The sequence below is a fragment of the Notechis scutatus genome, chromosome 12 (assembly GCF_049901735.1).
Source record: "Notechis scutatus isolate UNSWTSFEM ecotype Mainland chromosome 12, rNotScu1.2, whole genome shotgun sequence".
NCBI lineage: Eukaryota > Metazoa > Chordata > Lepidosauria > Squamata > Elapidae > Notechis > Notechis scutatus.
In genome coordinates, this window is record NC_142020.1 from 709,471 (window position 1) to 723,991 (window position 14,521).

Consider the following 14,521-nt stretch of genomic DNA (forward strand, 5'->3'; position numbering starts at 1 on the left):
CCAGGTGGCCTGGATGGAGGCAAGGAGCAGAAGCCCGGCCTTCCTTGAACCTCCTTGCACACCCCGGGGTTTCCCAGGCGCCGCTCCCCTCCTCCCCCCGCTGCCCCCGGGGACTTGCACCTGGAGGGGAGGAGAACCGAGAGCCTTCGGTGGAGCGGATTCTTGGAATGCCCCAGAGGAGGGAAGGGAGGGCGCCTGCGCCTGGGTGAGTGCGTGGCTGGCTGAAAGAGAAAGGCAGGGGTACAACTCCACCCCCCCTTGGGAAAGGGGTCGGCTGCGTCCCCTTCCGTTGCCCTCCTGGGTTGCTCCTCCTGAGCTTCGGTTTAGCCTGGAATCCAGGGCAGCCCCGTGACTTCCCTCTCTCGTGCAGGAGGCCATGCTTTGCGGGTTGGTGCTCTGGACAGCTCTGCCTCCCACTTCTCAACCAGCACGGGACCCCAGGTGCCCCCAAGCTCTCCTGCGCCTGCGCCCCAAACTGAGAAGGCTAACCTGGCTGCTTACGTCCCCCTCCTGACTCAAGGCTGGGCAGAAATATCAGTGCGGAGGCCAACAGGTAGGTGCGCTATGGCGCTAACTAGCACCGGGAGTCCCAAAGGGGCTTTATTTTTTCCAAGAGGCAGCTGGACTTTCTGGTTTTTCTTTGAAGACATTTCACTTCTCATCCAAGAAGCTTCTTTAGCTCTGACTGGATGCGGGGGAAGGGAAGGATTTATGCATTCAAAAGGATGCAAACGACCAGCTGTCTGCAAGGAATATAAATCCATTCCTCACCATCCAATCAGAGCTGAAGAAGCTTCTTGGATGAGAAGGGAAACCTCTTCAAAGAAAAACAAGAAAGTCCAGCTGCCTCCTGAAAAAGCCCCTTTGGGACAACTGTGACCCGGAGGACTGAGAATCTCCATAGATGTTTAGCACCAGGAGTGTGTCTTCATAGGCCTGTCAAGGGAATGGGGGCAGCTGGGAGATGAGAGGAGCCTGCTCTCCGTCGCTGATGCTCGTGTTCCAGAGGGTTGGTGGTGGAGAACAGAAGGCGATCCTGCTGGCGCTTTCAAAGGGATCCAGTCTGGAGCTGGGCTGGGAGAGGAGTCCGGGTTCCTAGAAGGGCAACCTTCAGGCAGACTTGATCAGGCTGGAGAATTCAGATTCTTTGGGGAGGTGGATTTCAGCAGGTTGGGATGCCCAGATATTCCTGGGACGGAGGGCTCAGAATGGTTCAGTCGCACCAAAAGAAGCTTATGGGGGAAACCTTGGAAGGGAGTTTTGTCCTTCTCTTCCCAGACGAGGCTGCCCTGCTTGATGGGGCCCTCCCTGGCCACGTTCTTCTCTCTCCTCAGGTAACACCAGCTGGCTGATGAGCCTGGAAAACCCGCTGAGCCCCTTCTCTTCCGACATCAACAACATGCCCCTGCAGGAGCTCTCCAACGCCCTGATGGCAGCCGAGCGCTTCAAGGAGCACCGCGAAACTGCCCTGTACAAGTCCCTCTCGGTCCCCTCCTCCAGCCTGTCCACGGGAACAGCCAAGCCGTCTCTCCTGCAGCGCTCCAACACAGGTGAGGCCCAGCTCGGGAGGCCCCACGGGAAGCACCACCTGTCCCAAGGGGCTTCACTGCGGAGTTGTTGCTTTGCACGGAAAACGTTGGCCCAGCCTCAGCCTCCAGGCTAGTCTGAGAGCCATAAATAGCCACGTTGAAAGCCTCTTTTACAAAGCCATCAAAAACACCTCCTGAATAAGTTGAAGCCTTTAAGGTAGAAATGCAGGATGAAAAGGTCAATTCAGTAGATCTGGATTCCTGGGTTTGGGTTTGTTTGATGGGCCATAAACCCATCAAGGCTCCCTTTAGGGGCTGGCTGGAAGAGCTGCCTGCAGGAGACCTTTCTTGCTGCTCTCCCAACACGGAACTAAAATCCGCATTTCTTTCCCTCTAGCCAGGCAGAGGAGGAGGAGGAGGAGGAGGGTGGTGGTTCTCCTTGGCTTGGGTCTCTGGTGCAGCCCATCTACAGTGCAGGTCCTTGGAGAGTCGTACAGGCAGTTCATACTTAATGGCCACAGTTGGGCCCGGAATCTCAGCCATTGAGCAAAACAGTTGTTAAGCAAGAAGTGCTTTGCTCAGCAGCTGCAGTTCTGGCGCTCACCTTGCAATCATTAAGTGATGTGTGGATTAAATGGACTGAATCCCTGGCAAAGAGCACACGAGCCCCTGGAAGGGGGGCTCTGCTCAGGCACTGGAAATCCTCCCTGCTGAAATCCAAGCAAGATTTTCAGCTGCCCCCAGGGAGAGGCACTGGCCTAGCACTAGGTTTCTCCCCCCTCCCCCGGGGCTCCTTAACCGACTGCACTGCCTCTCTGCTTGGATTTCAGCCCCCTCTTCCCTTTAGGGGCTGGTTGGAAGAGCTGCCTGCCAAAGGATCTCCCCTCCCCACTGTGCGCCTCCTTCCTGCAGGATGCAGAAAGGGAGCTTTCAACCATCGGTCATTGCACCCTGCAGGAGGGTACCAGTTCTCCTCCGGCCCTGGAAGGACAGAGCGCAGGCCTTCAGGAGGTTTGGCTCCCCTCCGTGCACAGAATGCCTTTGGCAGGCTCAGGAACCGGGTCCTAATCTTCAGTCCTGGAATCGCTTTGCTGGGCCTGTCTGCTTTGGAACAAGGGGCAGCAGGGCTTACATTTTGCACGCTGCAGTAATTCTGCCACAGGGCTGGCATGTAGAATTGTTCCTCTTCTAATGTGGTTACTCAGTAATTTCACACGAAATTCTTGGGAGTTTACAGCTCACTGGTCTCTCTTCAGAAAGCTGCACCATTGTGGAAGAAGATTCCTACTTTGCTGTCTATTTTGTGAAGGGCACACTGTGAAGTTTCACCTCTGCTGTCAGATCTTTGCTGAGGAGTCTGTTGTGGTCATGTCTTCCATTTTTGGCACACTCTTAATCCAGTGTGTTCAGCAACCATTACTTGTGCCACGCATTTGCCGGTACTTTTGTTAGTGCCAGTCCATTAGAGCAGCGTTTCTCTACCTTAGCAACTTTTTTTTTTAAACAAATTTTATTGATTTTCAAAGACAATACACAAACAAACAAAACATAAAACGTAAGAACATAAAACATCTTTTCTAAAAACTGCTTATTAAGTTTTAACAGAACAAATAAAACATCTTATTTAAGTACAGCATAGTTCCAAATTATCACATTTCCATACAATCACAATTTAATATGCATCTTATGTATTCAACTTCATATCTTATTACTCTTTTTCCAATTTCTCACTATTTTTCCCTTTACTTCTATTCAATTTTATTCATTAAACTTATACTTTCATCTGTCTTATTTACGATTTCATATGTTCTCATCCAACATTCTTAATTCTCAATAAACAAACATAAACAAACAAAACACGTAACATGAAAACATAAAACTTCTTTTTAGAAAGCGGCTTAACCCCGGGTTACATCTTTTTGTAGACATAAATCAAATTCATGCTCACCTTATATATTATTTCATATCTTATTTAACATTCTATATTTTCTCTATGTCTTCTCCCCTCTTTTCACTCTCTTAATTCTATTTTATTTACTTCATCTCAATTTGAATCATTATACTTGTATCTTTTGTCCGTTCCTTTTCAATTGTGTATTTATCTTTTCTCTTTAATACAAAATTTTTCCTGTAATCAGTGGTTGAAGTATGACGCCTTTCTATCTTTCCCCCAAATTTAACACTTAAAGTAATACATAATTTGCATTCTGATTCTGCTTAGTACATTCTAGGTAACATTTAAATAACAAACATAATAAGCTTATAGTATAGTAAAAACAATGTTCCATAACAAATTAATTAATTAAACTCTATTATTAAATCTTAGACATTTTACACATTCCCTACAATATTCTATTAACACATATAATATTCCAATTTTCTAACTCTATTTCAAATACAAGTACTACGATACAATCTTATGTACTTTTGCAGAATCTCTTTTTAAATTGTATTTTACCCTTTGTCTCTAAAAAAACCCGTTTTTTAACATCTTGTTTTAAGCCTTTATAACTTCTCTTCCCTTTTTCCCTTCCTTTCTTGTCGAATCTAGTCTTTTTACCCCCCCATCTCTCAATCTCCGCCCGCTTAGTCTCCCCTCTCTGTTGTATTCCTCTTTTCTGTTGCTTTCTGACATTATATTGATTTTTCACCTTATTTTTCCCTTTCTTGGTTGTTTTTTTAGATCTTGAATTCTCCATTTTCTTTCCCCTTTTTCCCTTTTATTCATCAACTAAAATTGTTTGTCCATTAAAGATGGCTTCTTCTTCTTCATCCCAGCTTTCTTGTTGCTGTATTTCCTGATAAATAGAATCTTTCAAAAGATAATTTGCAAAAGTCCCAAAGTCATCAAGCAATCAAAATCAACACAAACTGTTTCATTTAGCACTTTCTTCTTTTAATACTTTCTCTTCCTGGGATAGAGTTCAATTACACAATTCCAAAATGATTTTTTAGAAGTCTTATTGCAGTTCAGTCTCTGATCTTATAAGCTCCAAGCAGTCTCCTCCAGCAAAATCTTGGTATAAATCATTTACCTCTCCCTTCCCACTTATAGCAAAAAGATTTTGATTTTTAAATATCAACGTTCAGAAATCTTTAATGTCCCCTTGGCTTTAATTTTCAAGATTAGTTACCTTCTGTTGCCAAAGCGGGTATTTCTGATTTCCATCTGCTATCTCCGTAGGGAAGGAGAGTGAAGAAAAAAAAAAGTTCCCTTTTCACTTTCATCCGCAGCTTTTTACGATCTTCTTGGGAAACAATGTATCCTTTAGAGAGATAGATTTCCAGGGTATTCAGACGTTACTTATTGTCCCAGTTCAGCCAAAAACTTTCACTTTCTCCACTTCCTCCTGCACAAAACTTGTCCGGCTGAGAGGTTCTTTGTGGCGGCCATTGCTGACCGCCGCTCCACCGCCTTTGGAAAAGGGAGTTAAGCCGGCTGAGGAAGGGGGTTGCGATGCCCCCGGACCCCTGCCCGAATCTCCCCTGTCTTCAGTTATCCCTACGGGATAACTATAGCCTCCAAATCCAGCTGGATCGGAGGCACTCCAGCAGCGAGCGCAGCAGGGATTGCGCACAATCGCGAATTCCTGCCGCCGCCAAAGCCTGACAAACCGGAACCCCCTCTACCTTGGCAACTTTTAAGATGCGTGGAATTCAAGTCCCAGAATTCCCCAGCTAGCATTTGTGGCCAGCAGTCGACAAACCTTAAACTTGCTGAGGCTGAGAAACTCTGCCTTACAGAATGCCAGTCCTGTCCCCTCTGAGGAGGCGCATTAATGTTTGCGTTGGGCTGCTACTGGTAGCAAGGCCTGTAGTAAAGAGCTGCATTCAGAAGAGCCAGAAAGTTTAAGAAGGACAATTAAGTCCCTCCTGATGCTTCCAGTGCATGACTCATCCCATAGATGCCAGGCAGGGCAGCCTCAGCCTTTGTGACTGATAGGTCTGGTGCTCCTGCATTGCAGCTGCCATGAAGCTCAACTTCCATTCCGGGCTCCGTCGCAGAACAGGACCTGCCCAGCTCTCCTTGGTAGCAGAGCCTGTTCTGGACTGGCTGCAGGTCTAGTGAGGTACCTTCCTTTCCTCCAGGAAGGCAGCAGTGCTGGCAGCAATTTCAGCCCCAGGATGTCTCCTTCGTGCCCCTGGCCCTTCAGCAATTTCCTTCGCCATTACTGGCCATCTCTGGAGCTGAGAGAAGGGGCAGCTGTGCTGGTTTGCTATCTCCAGCGGACCCTGGGCGGATATCACTCCGTATCCCTGCTTCTGTCTCCGTACTGGGGGATGGACAGTCCAGTGCCTCGTTTCCCCTTGTATGGTCAAGGTGGCTCAGGAGGTTAGAACGCTGGTCGGGCTTAATCGGTGACAGGCTCGTGCTGGAGACCTGTTGCTGCTGCAGGGCGGGGTGAGCTCCCATCACAAGCTCCAGCTCCTGCTATAAGCCAGTAGTTTGGATGTGGGCGACACATGGGTATCACTTCGATGGGCAGCTTCACGGGGACACAAGAGAAACCCCCAACTGGGCGTCCCTTGGGCAATAGTGATGCCACGGGCAAATCCTTTGCTGCTTTCCAACATGGGGGAAAAACCTCCAGTCTTTCAGCAAATGTGTTCTCGGTGTGGAGCATTGTCTTGTCCTTGAAATCCGACAGCCAGCGCAGCCTCCACATCTGTGTGGCTTCTCATCTGCTCCCATCTGAAGAAGATGACAAGACTCTTGGTCTGGCTTTAGGACAGTGGCAATCATCTCAAAGCAGCTTGAGGAATTAGCTCAAGTGCTGGTTTTGTTTTGTCACCGTGGATTAGCACCGCTCTCCTCTTCCAATGCCTGTAAGAAGAGCCACTCAACGTTTTCTCAGCGCTTTGCTTCTTTTGCTAAGGTGTGCAGGAATGTCCCAGGATAGGTCTGCTTTATTTTTATTTTTTTTAATTCTATTTAAAGGGCTAATTTGGTTTAGCTAGAAATGGGGAGACGGTGAGTTCTAGCCCTGCCTTAGGCATAAAAGCCAGTCCGCCTCTCATGCACTTGAGCTGGGGGTGAGTGGGGTGGTCTTGTGCCTCCTGTGGCCATGAGGTGCCTCTCCCTCTCTTCAGGAAAAGCACAACGCCTGCACTGGAGCCAGAAGAGGGTGGTGATGCAGGTCGACTTCATTTGGGAACAATTGTCGATTCCCTGGGAATGCTGCATGTTTCGCTATGGATGCTTTTCCAGGTGCGAAGATGCAGGGTTTCCATCTGATGAGGTCCAACAATGTGTATGTGAAATGACCGACCGGTACATTAATTGTAGTAAATGTGCTATGGAAAAACACATTGCATTTGAGAAGAAATTGTTTTCTCAATTTCTCAAAAGGATACAAAATGTACATATGAAAATGTACTTTGTGCTGGCTTTTTAAAAAAATAATATGTAACTAGCAAACCCCATAAGAGAGCGTCTGTGCGTGTGTGCGCTTGCACATTGTGTTAATATAGTAGAAAAAGGCCCCAGAAAATATATCATAAAACAAGTTCAGAAAAGTGACTAAGTTAAAAGTTAATTGCAGTGAATCAGGTATAAATTTGTACTTCCTGTGTGGTATAATAAATGTTACAGTCTACGTGAGGTAAATTAAATTGATTTTAAGTTCCACAAATCCTTTAATATCTGCTTTGCCAAAACTGAGCTGATGCTAAATGGCAGCATTATGAAATGTTTTAAAAGTCACAATTACTTAACATCTATGGATTTTTGTATGTTCACACTGACTATCTCGCATAATGGTAAGTATAACTCAGTATTTAATTTAAGCATTAAGTGCCTACTTAGGATTCTCAAACAAGGGTAACAATCCTTACAGGAGTCAGAGAGTTCAGAGAAGGAATAAATTTAGAATTCTGAATTATCAAAGCTAAATAATTGTCTGATAAGCCTGAAATGCTGGAAAATTAAATCTGTTTTTCCCAACAGGAAATTACAATTTATAGGGAAAATCTTGAAAGACGCCTGTGTAAGAGAAAGTTATTTACTAGTGTATAATTTCACTCCCCCTTCCTTTTTTCTTTTTTAAATCATCCACTGTAGGGTAGGCAGAAAATATTAGAAACTGTAGTGCTCCAATTCCTCCATCTCTGCTTCTGAGCCTTTTATATATTTATTTGTGGTTGCGGTTATTTTTTTCCCCTCCATATTGTCTCTCTGTCTCTCCTCTCTTCCCTTTTGATGTAGCTCCTCCCTTGGTTTTCCCTCCACAGTGGCCTCTTTCTCTGCCATGGGCCTGACCAGCTCTCAAGGAGGGTTGTACAGGAGCATTTCCTGGGCAGGTATATTTGCATCTTTTCAAGGAGGGTGTTTGCTGCTTGGCTTGGCTTTTAAAGGCAGCTTGGTGTGGAAGGAAGCATGCCTGTGATTCATACCGAGGGCTTTTCTCCGTCCTTCCAGCCATCCGTCTTTCTTTCTCATCAACCAGTGGAAGGAGGAAGGGGAAGAAAGGTGGGCCAGGCAGAGGCAGCCTCTGGTCGCTGGTCGCTCAAAACTTCTAAAGGACAAAACCTGCTGTTCCTTTGACCTTTTCTTACCACTTCAGCTTCCCTTCTGTTTTCTGCCGTGTTCAGTTGTACTTCCTTGTGGTCGTCTTCTGCAAGTGACTCTGCTCCAGTCTCAAGCTATGGAGCTCACCCTGTAACGGCTGGACGCCAGGGAGTGCCAGTATGGACGAAGGAGTTGGAAGAGAGGCAGCTGCCAGGGGCCCTTGCTCGGGGCAAAAGCAGCCACCAATGTCCATGGGATGTCCAGGCCCCGGGAAGCTCTTTTCAAAGCCCTTTGCTGCTACTTCAAAATAATAGCACAAAACCAGTGCAAAACCTCTCTTATCCTTCCCATCACCTTGTCAGCAGCCCCAGTTATACTTCATTATCATCAGGCATATGACAATTGGATAGAAGTATATGATAAACATACTATTTGCTAAAAAGAACCAGGGATTTTAATCAGGGGCATTGGTGAAGTTGCCCAGAAGTCTTCTGCTTGAACAGTTTAATAGATCACCACATTAGCAAGTGAGGATAGGTGGTTTTAACATTAAATCTGAAATAACTACTCTGAAATGGGCTACTCTGAACGTCAACCAATGTCCCTAAGGCTAGTGTTTTCCCCCTCTGTTGCTGATTCTGGTAAGGTAGAAAAATAAGTTTTAAAAGCCACCTTTAAAAAGAAACTGTCTTTGGGCTGTCCAGCACCCCATAATCCAGCCAGGCCACAAACCCATCCACCCATTCCACCCCCCAGTTCTAATGGTTGATTCAAGGGTTCAGTATTGTTGACACCTAGTGACATCCTAATAATGTTTGTGTAGAAATCATGGTTTCTGTTTCACATCTCTGCATTTTCCAAGAAACCCTAAAAAGAGTAAAACGCTCAAGAATGAGTTGGAACTCAATGAGCTTCTTGTTTGACTCCCACTTGGCCACGAATGAAGCAGCTGAACAGTATCGCCTGTGTAGTGGGACTCTTTGTACGTAGAGCATCGTAACAAGATTCCATATCTGATAGACTTTGGGCAAAGTTGTTAACAACATTGGACTAACTTTGCATTTGCTCCTTTGATCTCTGTGGGAGGAACAGGCTGGGGAATTCTGGGAGTTGAAGTCCAGAGTTAAAGTTGCCCAGGTTGAAAAACACCAGGCTAGCTTGTTTGAATTTTTGTTTGAAAAAACAGCCGCCCAGTGAAGTGGAAGGGAAGTACTTTGAAAAACACCGGAGTTGCTCTCGGGAAATACTTCTCCGCCCTCATTCCTGGCTCTTTGTATCTCTTGACAGAGTCTGCAGTCGTACCAGAAGAAGGCAGCCCCCCAGATGAAGACGGGAAAGGAGTGGAATTCCAGCCTGGACCTCAGGAGATTGAAGACTTCGAGCCCATGTGTTTGGGGCAGGGCCTGGGGGAGGAGACGTTAGGCCGAGGAGCCTATTGTCGGGTAAGGACCATCAGGCAGAGCAGCCCAGGGGGCTTCCTGACTGGAAGAGGTCCATCAAGGTGTGGGAGAGACAGCGCTCCAGAGACTCCCGGGGATCTGCAAGTTTTCGATTGCAGGAGGGAGAGTAACCACAGGGCAGGTAGAACGGTTCCTTGAAAGGAGATGCCTCTGCTGAGTATGGAATAATAGGGTTGGTAGGGACCTTGGAGGTCTTCTAGTCCAACCCCCTGCTTGAGCTGGAGGCCCAGTCCATCCCAGGCCAATGGCTGTTCAATCTCTTCTTGAAAACCTCCAGTGACGGAGCACCAGGAGACCAGATGCTCCGTTGATTCATCGTTGTCATAGTTGGGAAATTTCAGGGGGGGAAATCACTGTAAAAAAAAGCTCAGTAGAAAAGAAGAAAGACCCAAATAGAAGAGAAGCCACTGTAACTTCTTTTGGATTTTTTAAAATACCATTTTCATTAAAGAAGTTTTCACAAGATAAAAACAATGCGCATTTTAGAAAAGAAATAAAGAAAAATAGTGAATAGAGAAGAAAGAAAAGGGGAAGACAAATGATAAAAAGATGATTAAGACGGGGCTTTTCTTGACAATGGCTATAAGTGCATTTCTATTCTATGTTCTCTCATTAAGATTGCATTATAATTTCCTTCTTTCCACAGTCTGCCTTTTGTAATTGTCCATCCCATAAATCACAAGTTCATTTCTTCCCACTTTTGCAAAAAAGTACATGAGGGATTTCCAGTTACTAATAAATGGGATTATTTTCCTTTCCTTAATGGAGCAAGTCAGTTTAGTCACCTTGGAAGATGCTGTGGATTGTTCAGCCACGTTTTGGGAGGCAGATTTGAGGTGCCTGTTGGGAGGAGCATCCTAATGATCAGAATATTGATGGCCTAGAACAACGGCCAGCTCCCTTTGCTTTCCGGGCTGGGTAGAGGCAGGGCAGCTGCTGGCTGCCCGGGTGGCTGAAATTGTGTCCCCCTGTCCTGAGCAAGGAGTCGGAGGGCCTTCTGGGCCATGGCGGTGCTTCCTCCTGCAGGTGGCACAACCGGGGCTGCCCCTCGACTGCCTTGCTTTAGAGAGCAAGGACGTGGCCCCGTCGAGGTTGGGTGGCCTTCCATAGCCAGCCCTGGGGGTGGGATGATCCTCCACGTCCGCCCTGAGCAGGTGTTTGTTTCTCGCCCTCGGCAGTCGTTGTCAGTCTCCAGCCACGAGGAGAAGGCCCCCCAAGCGGAAGAGCTGGCCGCCATCGGCATTCCCATCGAAAGGGCCAGGAACCTGGAAGAGAGCCGGGCCTTCGAAGCCCTCTCTTTCCAGCCTTCCCAGACCCTCAGCAAGTCCAGCTCCTCCCCAGAGCTCCAGACCCTTCAGGAAGCCCTCAAGGATCCGGGTGGCGAGGAGCTGGCCCAGAAACTCAGCAGCGAAGGCAAATCCAAGTCTCAGTCTGGGCACCTGGAAGCAGAGGCCGCCGGGGAAGAGGACCAGGGCCCTGGAGGGGTGAGGCTGGCAGCGGCGGCCCCTGCCTCCTCTCCCCACTCCCCAACCGGGCACCGGCCGCGGGGATACACCATCTCTGACTCGGCCCCCTCCAGGAGGGGCAAGCGGATGGAGAGAGACCTCTTCAAGGGAAGACCAGCAGCGGCCTCCAATGCAGGGAAAGTTCCAGGCATCAACCCAAGGTGAGGGACGGGGATGGTAGAAATGGCGCTTCCCCCCACGGAGCCGCCTCCGGGACGCGCCTCTTCTCCCAGAATCCAGGAGAGAAGTCGGGGAACTGCACGAGGCAGCGGCAGGCGTGAGCAGCAGCAGCAGCAGCAGCAGCAGCTCCTGAAATGGGTAGAAATACCCGGGAAAAGTCTTGGCCCAGCAGGTGGGGGGTGGGTGGGTGGATCAGTGTCAATCGGCCCCGCCCCAGTTTTGCTTCGCTTCACTTCAGTCTCTCCCCACATGCCCTTGTAGGTCATGGACACACCTTTCCTCAGTGTCTGGAATAGAGTTTAGAAGGGCAGGGATTCTGAGCAGCTGAAGAAACAAAATAGCCGTGTTTTTATCTGCCCACTGAACTCAGACTCGGGAGCCCCCAAGAAAAGGCATGCAGAAGACAAGCCGCCTCGCTTGGAGTTGATCAGGAGGGCCAGCCCTGGGAGCTTCTGCAGGAGCTGAGTGGCCCCTTGGCAAGGCCTGGTCCCCAGGGGCCCTTCCTGGAAGCAGTTGGCAGTTTCCTCTGGGAAATGGGGCAGGGAGATCAGGGGGGGAGAGCCATAACAACAGTGCCTCAAGACTAAAGGCCAGGAAGAAGACCTGGGAAATGGCTCCCATCTCGCTTTAGGAATGGCCAGTTTTTTCCTCCTCCCCTCTGGACAGTCTGAAAATGGGAAGGATCATGCCTGGACATTCTGGGTGGCTGCCGTCTCATAGTCCTTTTTCCTGGCCTTTGCAATGTTTTGAGGAGACAACCCAAAAGAACGTTTCCTTTTTCACATCAAAGCGTTCAGCCTAGATTATTGTGTCTTCCATAAGTGAACGGTGATATGAAGGCCTTAATGCTGATGCAGGTAAATAGGTTTTCTTTCTCTTTTTTTGCCCCCTTCAGCTTTGTGTTCCTGCAGTTGTATCATTCTCCTTTCTTTGGTGACGAATCGAACAAGCCTCTTTTACTGCCAAATGAGGTGAGCTTGAACATGTTGTGACTGACTCCGGTCTGCTTCTCTGGCACTCCTGGGATTGTATCTGTGGAAGGGGATTCTGGGCTTTTGGACTACTAGACCCATGTGGCTTCCCTGCTTCCTGAGAATTGCAAGGAAGGCGAAGAAGAGAGGCTCCCTGGAGCTCAGTGCTGGGAGAGGAGTTGCCTGTGTCTCCAAGAAAATGGCCTGGGAGGTGTGTTTGTAACTGACCTTGTTTTACTATGTTAAAACCTGACACACCCACACCCACACCCCGTGTGTTTCTCTCCCTCTTGTCTCTTAATCCCTAGACCTTTGAGAACTCCATTCAGCTTCTAGATCAGATCCCTCCATATGACACGCACAAGATTGCCGTCTTGTATGTTGGAGAAGGACAGGTGTGTGTGCCACGCCTGGGAACAGAGTGTTCCCGGGTCCCATTTCTGGCAGCGGCAGCAGCGGCAGCGGCTTCTTTGGAAGAGCTGGTCACTCTTTCCTCGGAAGGGTCGGCTGCCTCGCTGGGCAGCTCCCTCTCGGGAGTCCTGGCTGCGGTTGAGCACACCGTCAGTCAGGAAATCCTTGGCGGGGGGTTTCAGAAGTAAAGACTGAGAAACGGAGCGCTGGGGGTGGCCTGGGGGTTCCTCTGAGGGCCTGCTTTCCTCCTTGTCCCGCAGAGCAGCAACGAGCCTGCCATCCTGTCCAATGAGCACGGCTCCTACAGGTACACAGAGTTCCTGACTGGCCTGGGCAAACTCATCGAGCTGAAGGACTGCCAGCCAGACAAGGTGTACCTGGGCGGCCTGGACGTGTGTGGAGAGGACGGGCAGTTCACCTACTGCTGGCATGACGACATCATGCAAGGTATGGGAGGCGATGGAGGCAGCTTCCTGCCTCCCCCCCGGGAGCTGTTTGGAAGCCCGGAGGGCAGTTGGGTTCTTCAGATTCTGGGATTCAGTCCTTGCCGGGTGTAACTGAACCGACGTGGGAGTCAAGGCAGTGAAGCAGCAGCATAACAATTCCCTCCCGAAGGGGACCAGCCACCCTAATGCCCCTTCATGCCATGCTCCAGGCTGTGAGTTGCCAGACAGATGTTAGCATCCGCCTTCAGCTGGCATGAACGCCCCAGATGAGGAACCCTTTGGAGCCTGAGGCTTGTTGGGTGACTGGACCTTGAGATGGTTGGGGAGGTTCCGAGTTCAAACTCTGCTTTCCCTTCTGATCAACTCAGAAAGATCCTTGGTTGAGCGAAGCCCTTTCCCAGTTCTCAGCCTCTAGTGGCACCCAGTCCTTTTCTCCAAGCGTGGAGTTTGGCTCCTGGAGTGAGGCGGCTGCTCTCCATCCAGCGAGCTGCCTAAACCCCTTGTTTGAAGTTGGGCTGCCCAAGGCGTGATCTCTTTTGCCGCTTGAGGCATCTGAACTGTCTGCAGCCATTTTCCTCCCTTCTTGTTTTTATAGCCATTTTCCATATTGCCACTTTGATGCCCACCAAAGATTTGGATAAAAATTGCTGTGACAAGAAACGACATTTGGGGAATGACTTTGTGTCCATAATTTACAATGATTCCGGGGAAGACTTCAAACTGGGGACCATCAAGGTAAGGACACCGATTGGACGTAGGCAGCTGGTGGCTTTCCGATTGGCTCGCCTCTGGGTGGGGCTTTCTGCCAGTCGGTGGGCGGGAGGGGATGAAGAGGGGAGCCCGCAGGTTGCCTCTGCTCTTCTGGGCTGAGAGGCAGCAAGACCCCGAGCCCATCACGGCTCTTCTGCACGGAGAGTGAGGTCAGTGAAAATGTCCCTGGGGGATTTTTTTCCTTTGGACTCTTCCCCACTCGGGGTTCTGAATCGCTTTCCCAAGCAGGTTGCCCCGACACAGAAGGGATGGCTGCTCAGGTAGAAGAGACCAAAGTTTTGTGGTCCTCCTTAAGGCTGGTTCCTCCGTGTTGATTCTGTTTTGCCTTTCTAGGGCCAGTTCAACTTTGTTCATGTCATCATCAAACCACTGGATTATGACTGCAACCTGCTTACTCTACAGTGCCGTAAGGGTATGGCCAGCCTCCCTCCCTTCATCCAACTTTGCAAAAGGTGGTGTGTGTGTGTGTGTGTGTGTGTGTTGCAAAGGCTCTGGGCCTCATACAGGGATCCAAGAATGGGTGCTGGTTGACTGGAATGTAGTGCATGCTGGAGGGTTGAGCGGGTGTGGTTTCTGCTCTCACCCGGCCATCTCCTCTCTCCCTGCCATCCCAGATATGGAGGGGCTGATTGACACGAGTGTGGTGAAGATTGTCTCAGACAAAAACCTTTCCTTTGTTGCCCGGCAGATGGCGCTGCATGCCAACGTAAGTCTCCTTTGGGTGGGAGGGTACTTCCCCT

At 49.0% G+C, this 14,521-nt stretch overlaps 1 protein-coding gene across 9 annotated transcripts in view; it reads left to right on the forward strand.

Annotated features, from left to right (window-relative positions):
* Positions 1 to 14,521, forward strand: part of TSC2 (TSC complex subunit 2) — a 55,047-nt gene that overhangs the window by 38,558 nt on the left and 1,968 nt on the right. For 5 of the 9 annotated variants that reach the window (XM_087973075.1, XM_087973077.1, XM_087973079.1 and 2 more), the window contains 10 exons: positions 371 to 553; positions 1,335 to 1,550; positions 9,325 to 9,479; positions 10,676 to 11,163; positions 12,078 to 12,153; positions 12,462 to 12,548; positions 12,825 to 13,011; positions 13,606 to 13,745; positions 14,115 to 14,193; positions 14,396 to 14,487. In XM_087973075.1, coding sequence (XP_087829201.1) covers positions 371 to 553; positions 1,335 to 1,550; positions 9,325 to 9,479; positions 10,676 to 11,163; positions 12,078 to 12,153; positions 12,462 to 12,548; positions 12,825 to 13,011; positions 13,606 to 13,745; positions 14,115 to 14,193; positions 14,396 to 14,487 — 1,703 coding nt within the window. Of the gene's footprint in view, positions 1 to 370; positions 554 to 1,334; positions 1,551 to 7,760; positions 7,830 to 9,324; positions 9,480 to 10,675; positions 11,164 to 12,077; positions 12,154 to 12,461; positions 12,549 to 12,824; positions 13,012 to 13,605; positions 13,746 to 14,114; positions 14,194 to 14,395; positions 14,488 to 14,521 lie in introns of all 9 variants that reach the window. The other 4 variants (XM_087973072.1, XM_087973074.1, XM_087973078.1 and 1 more) reach the window with 1 other exon arrangement.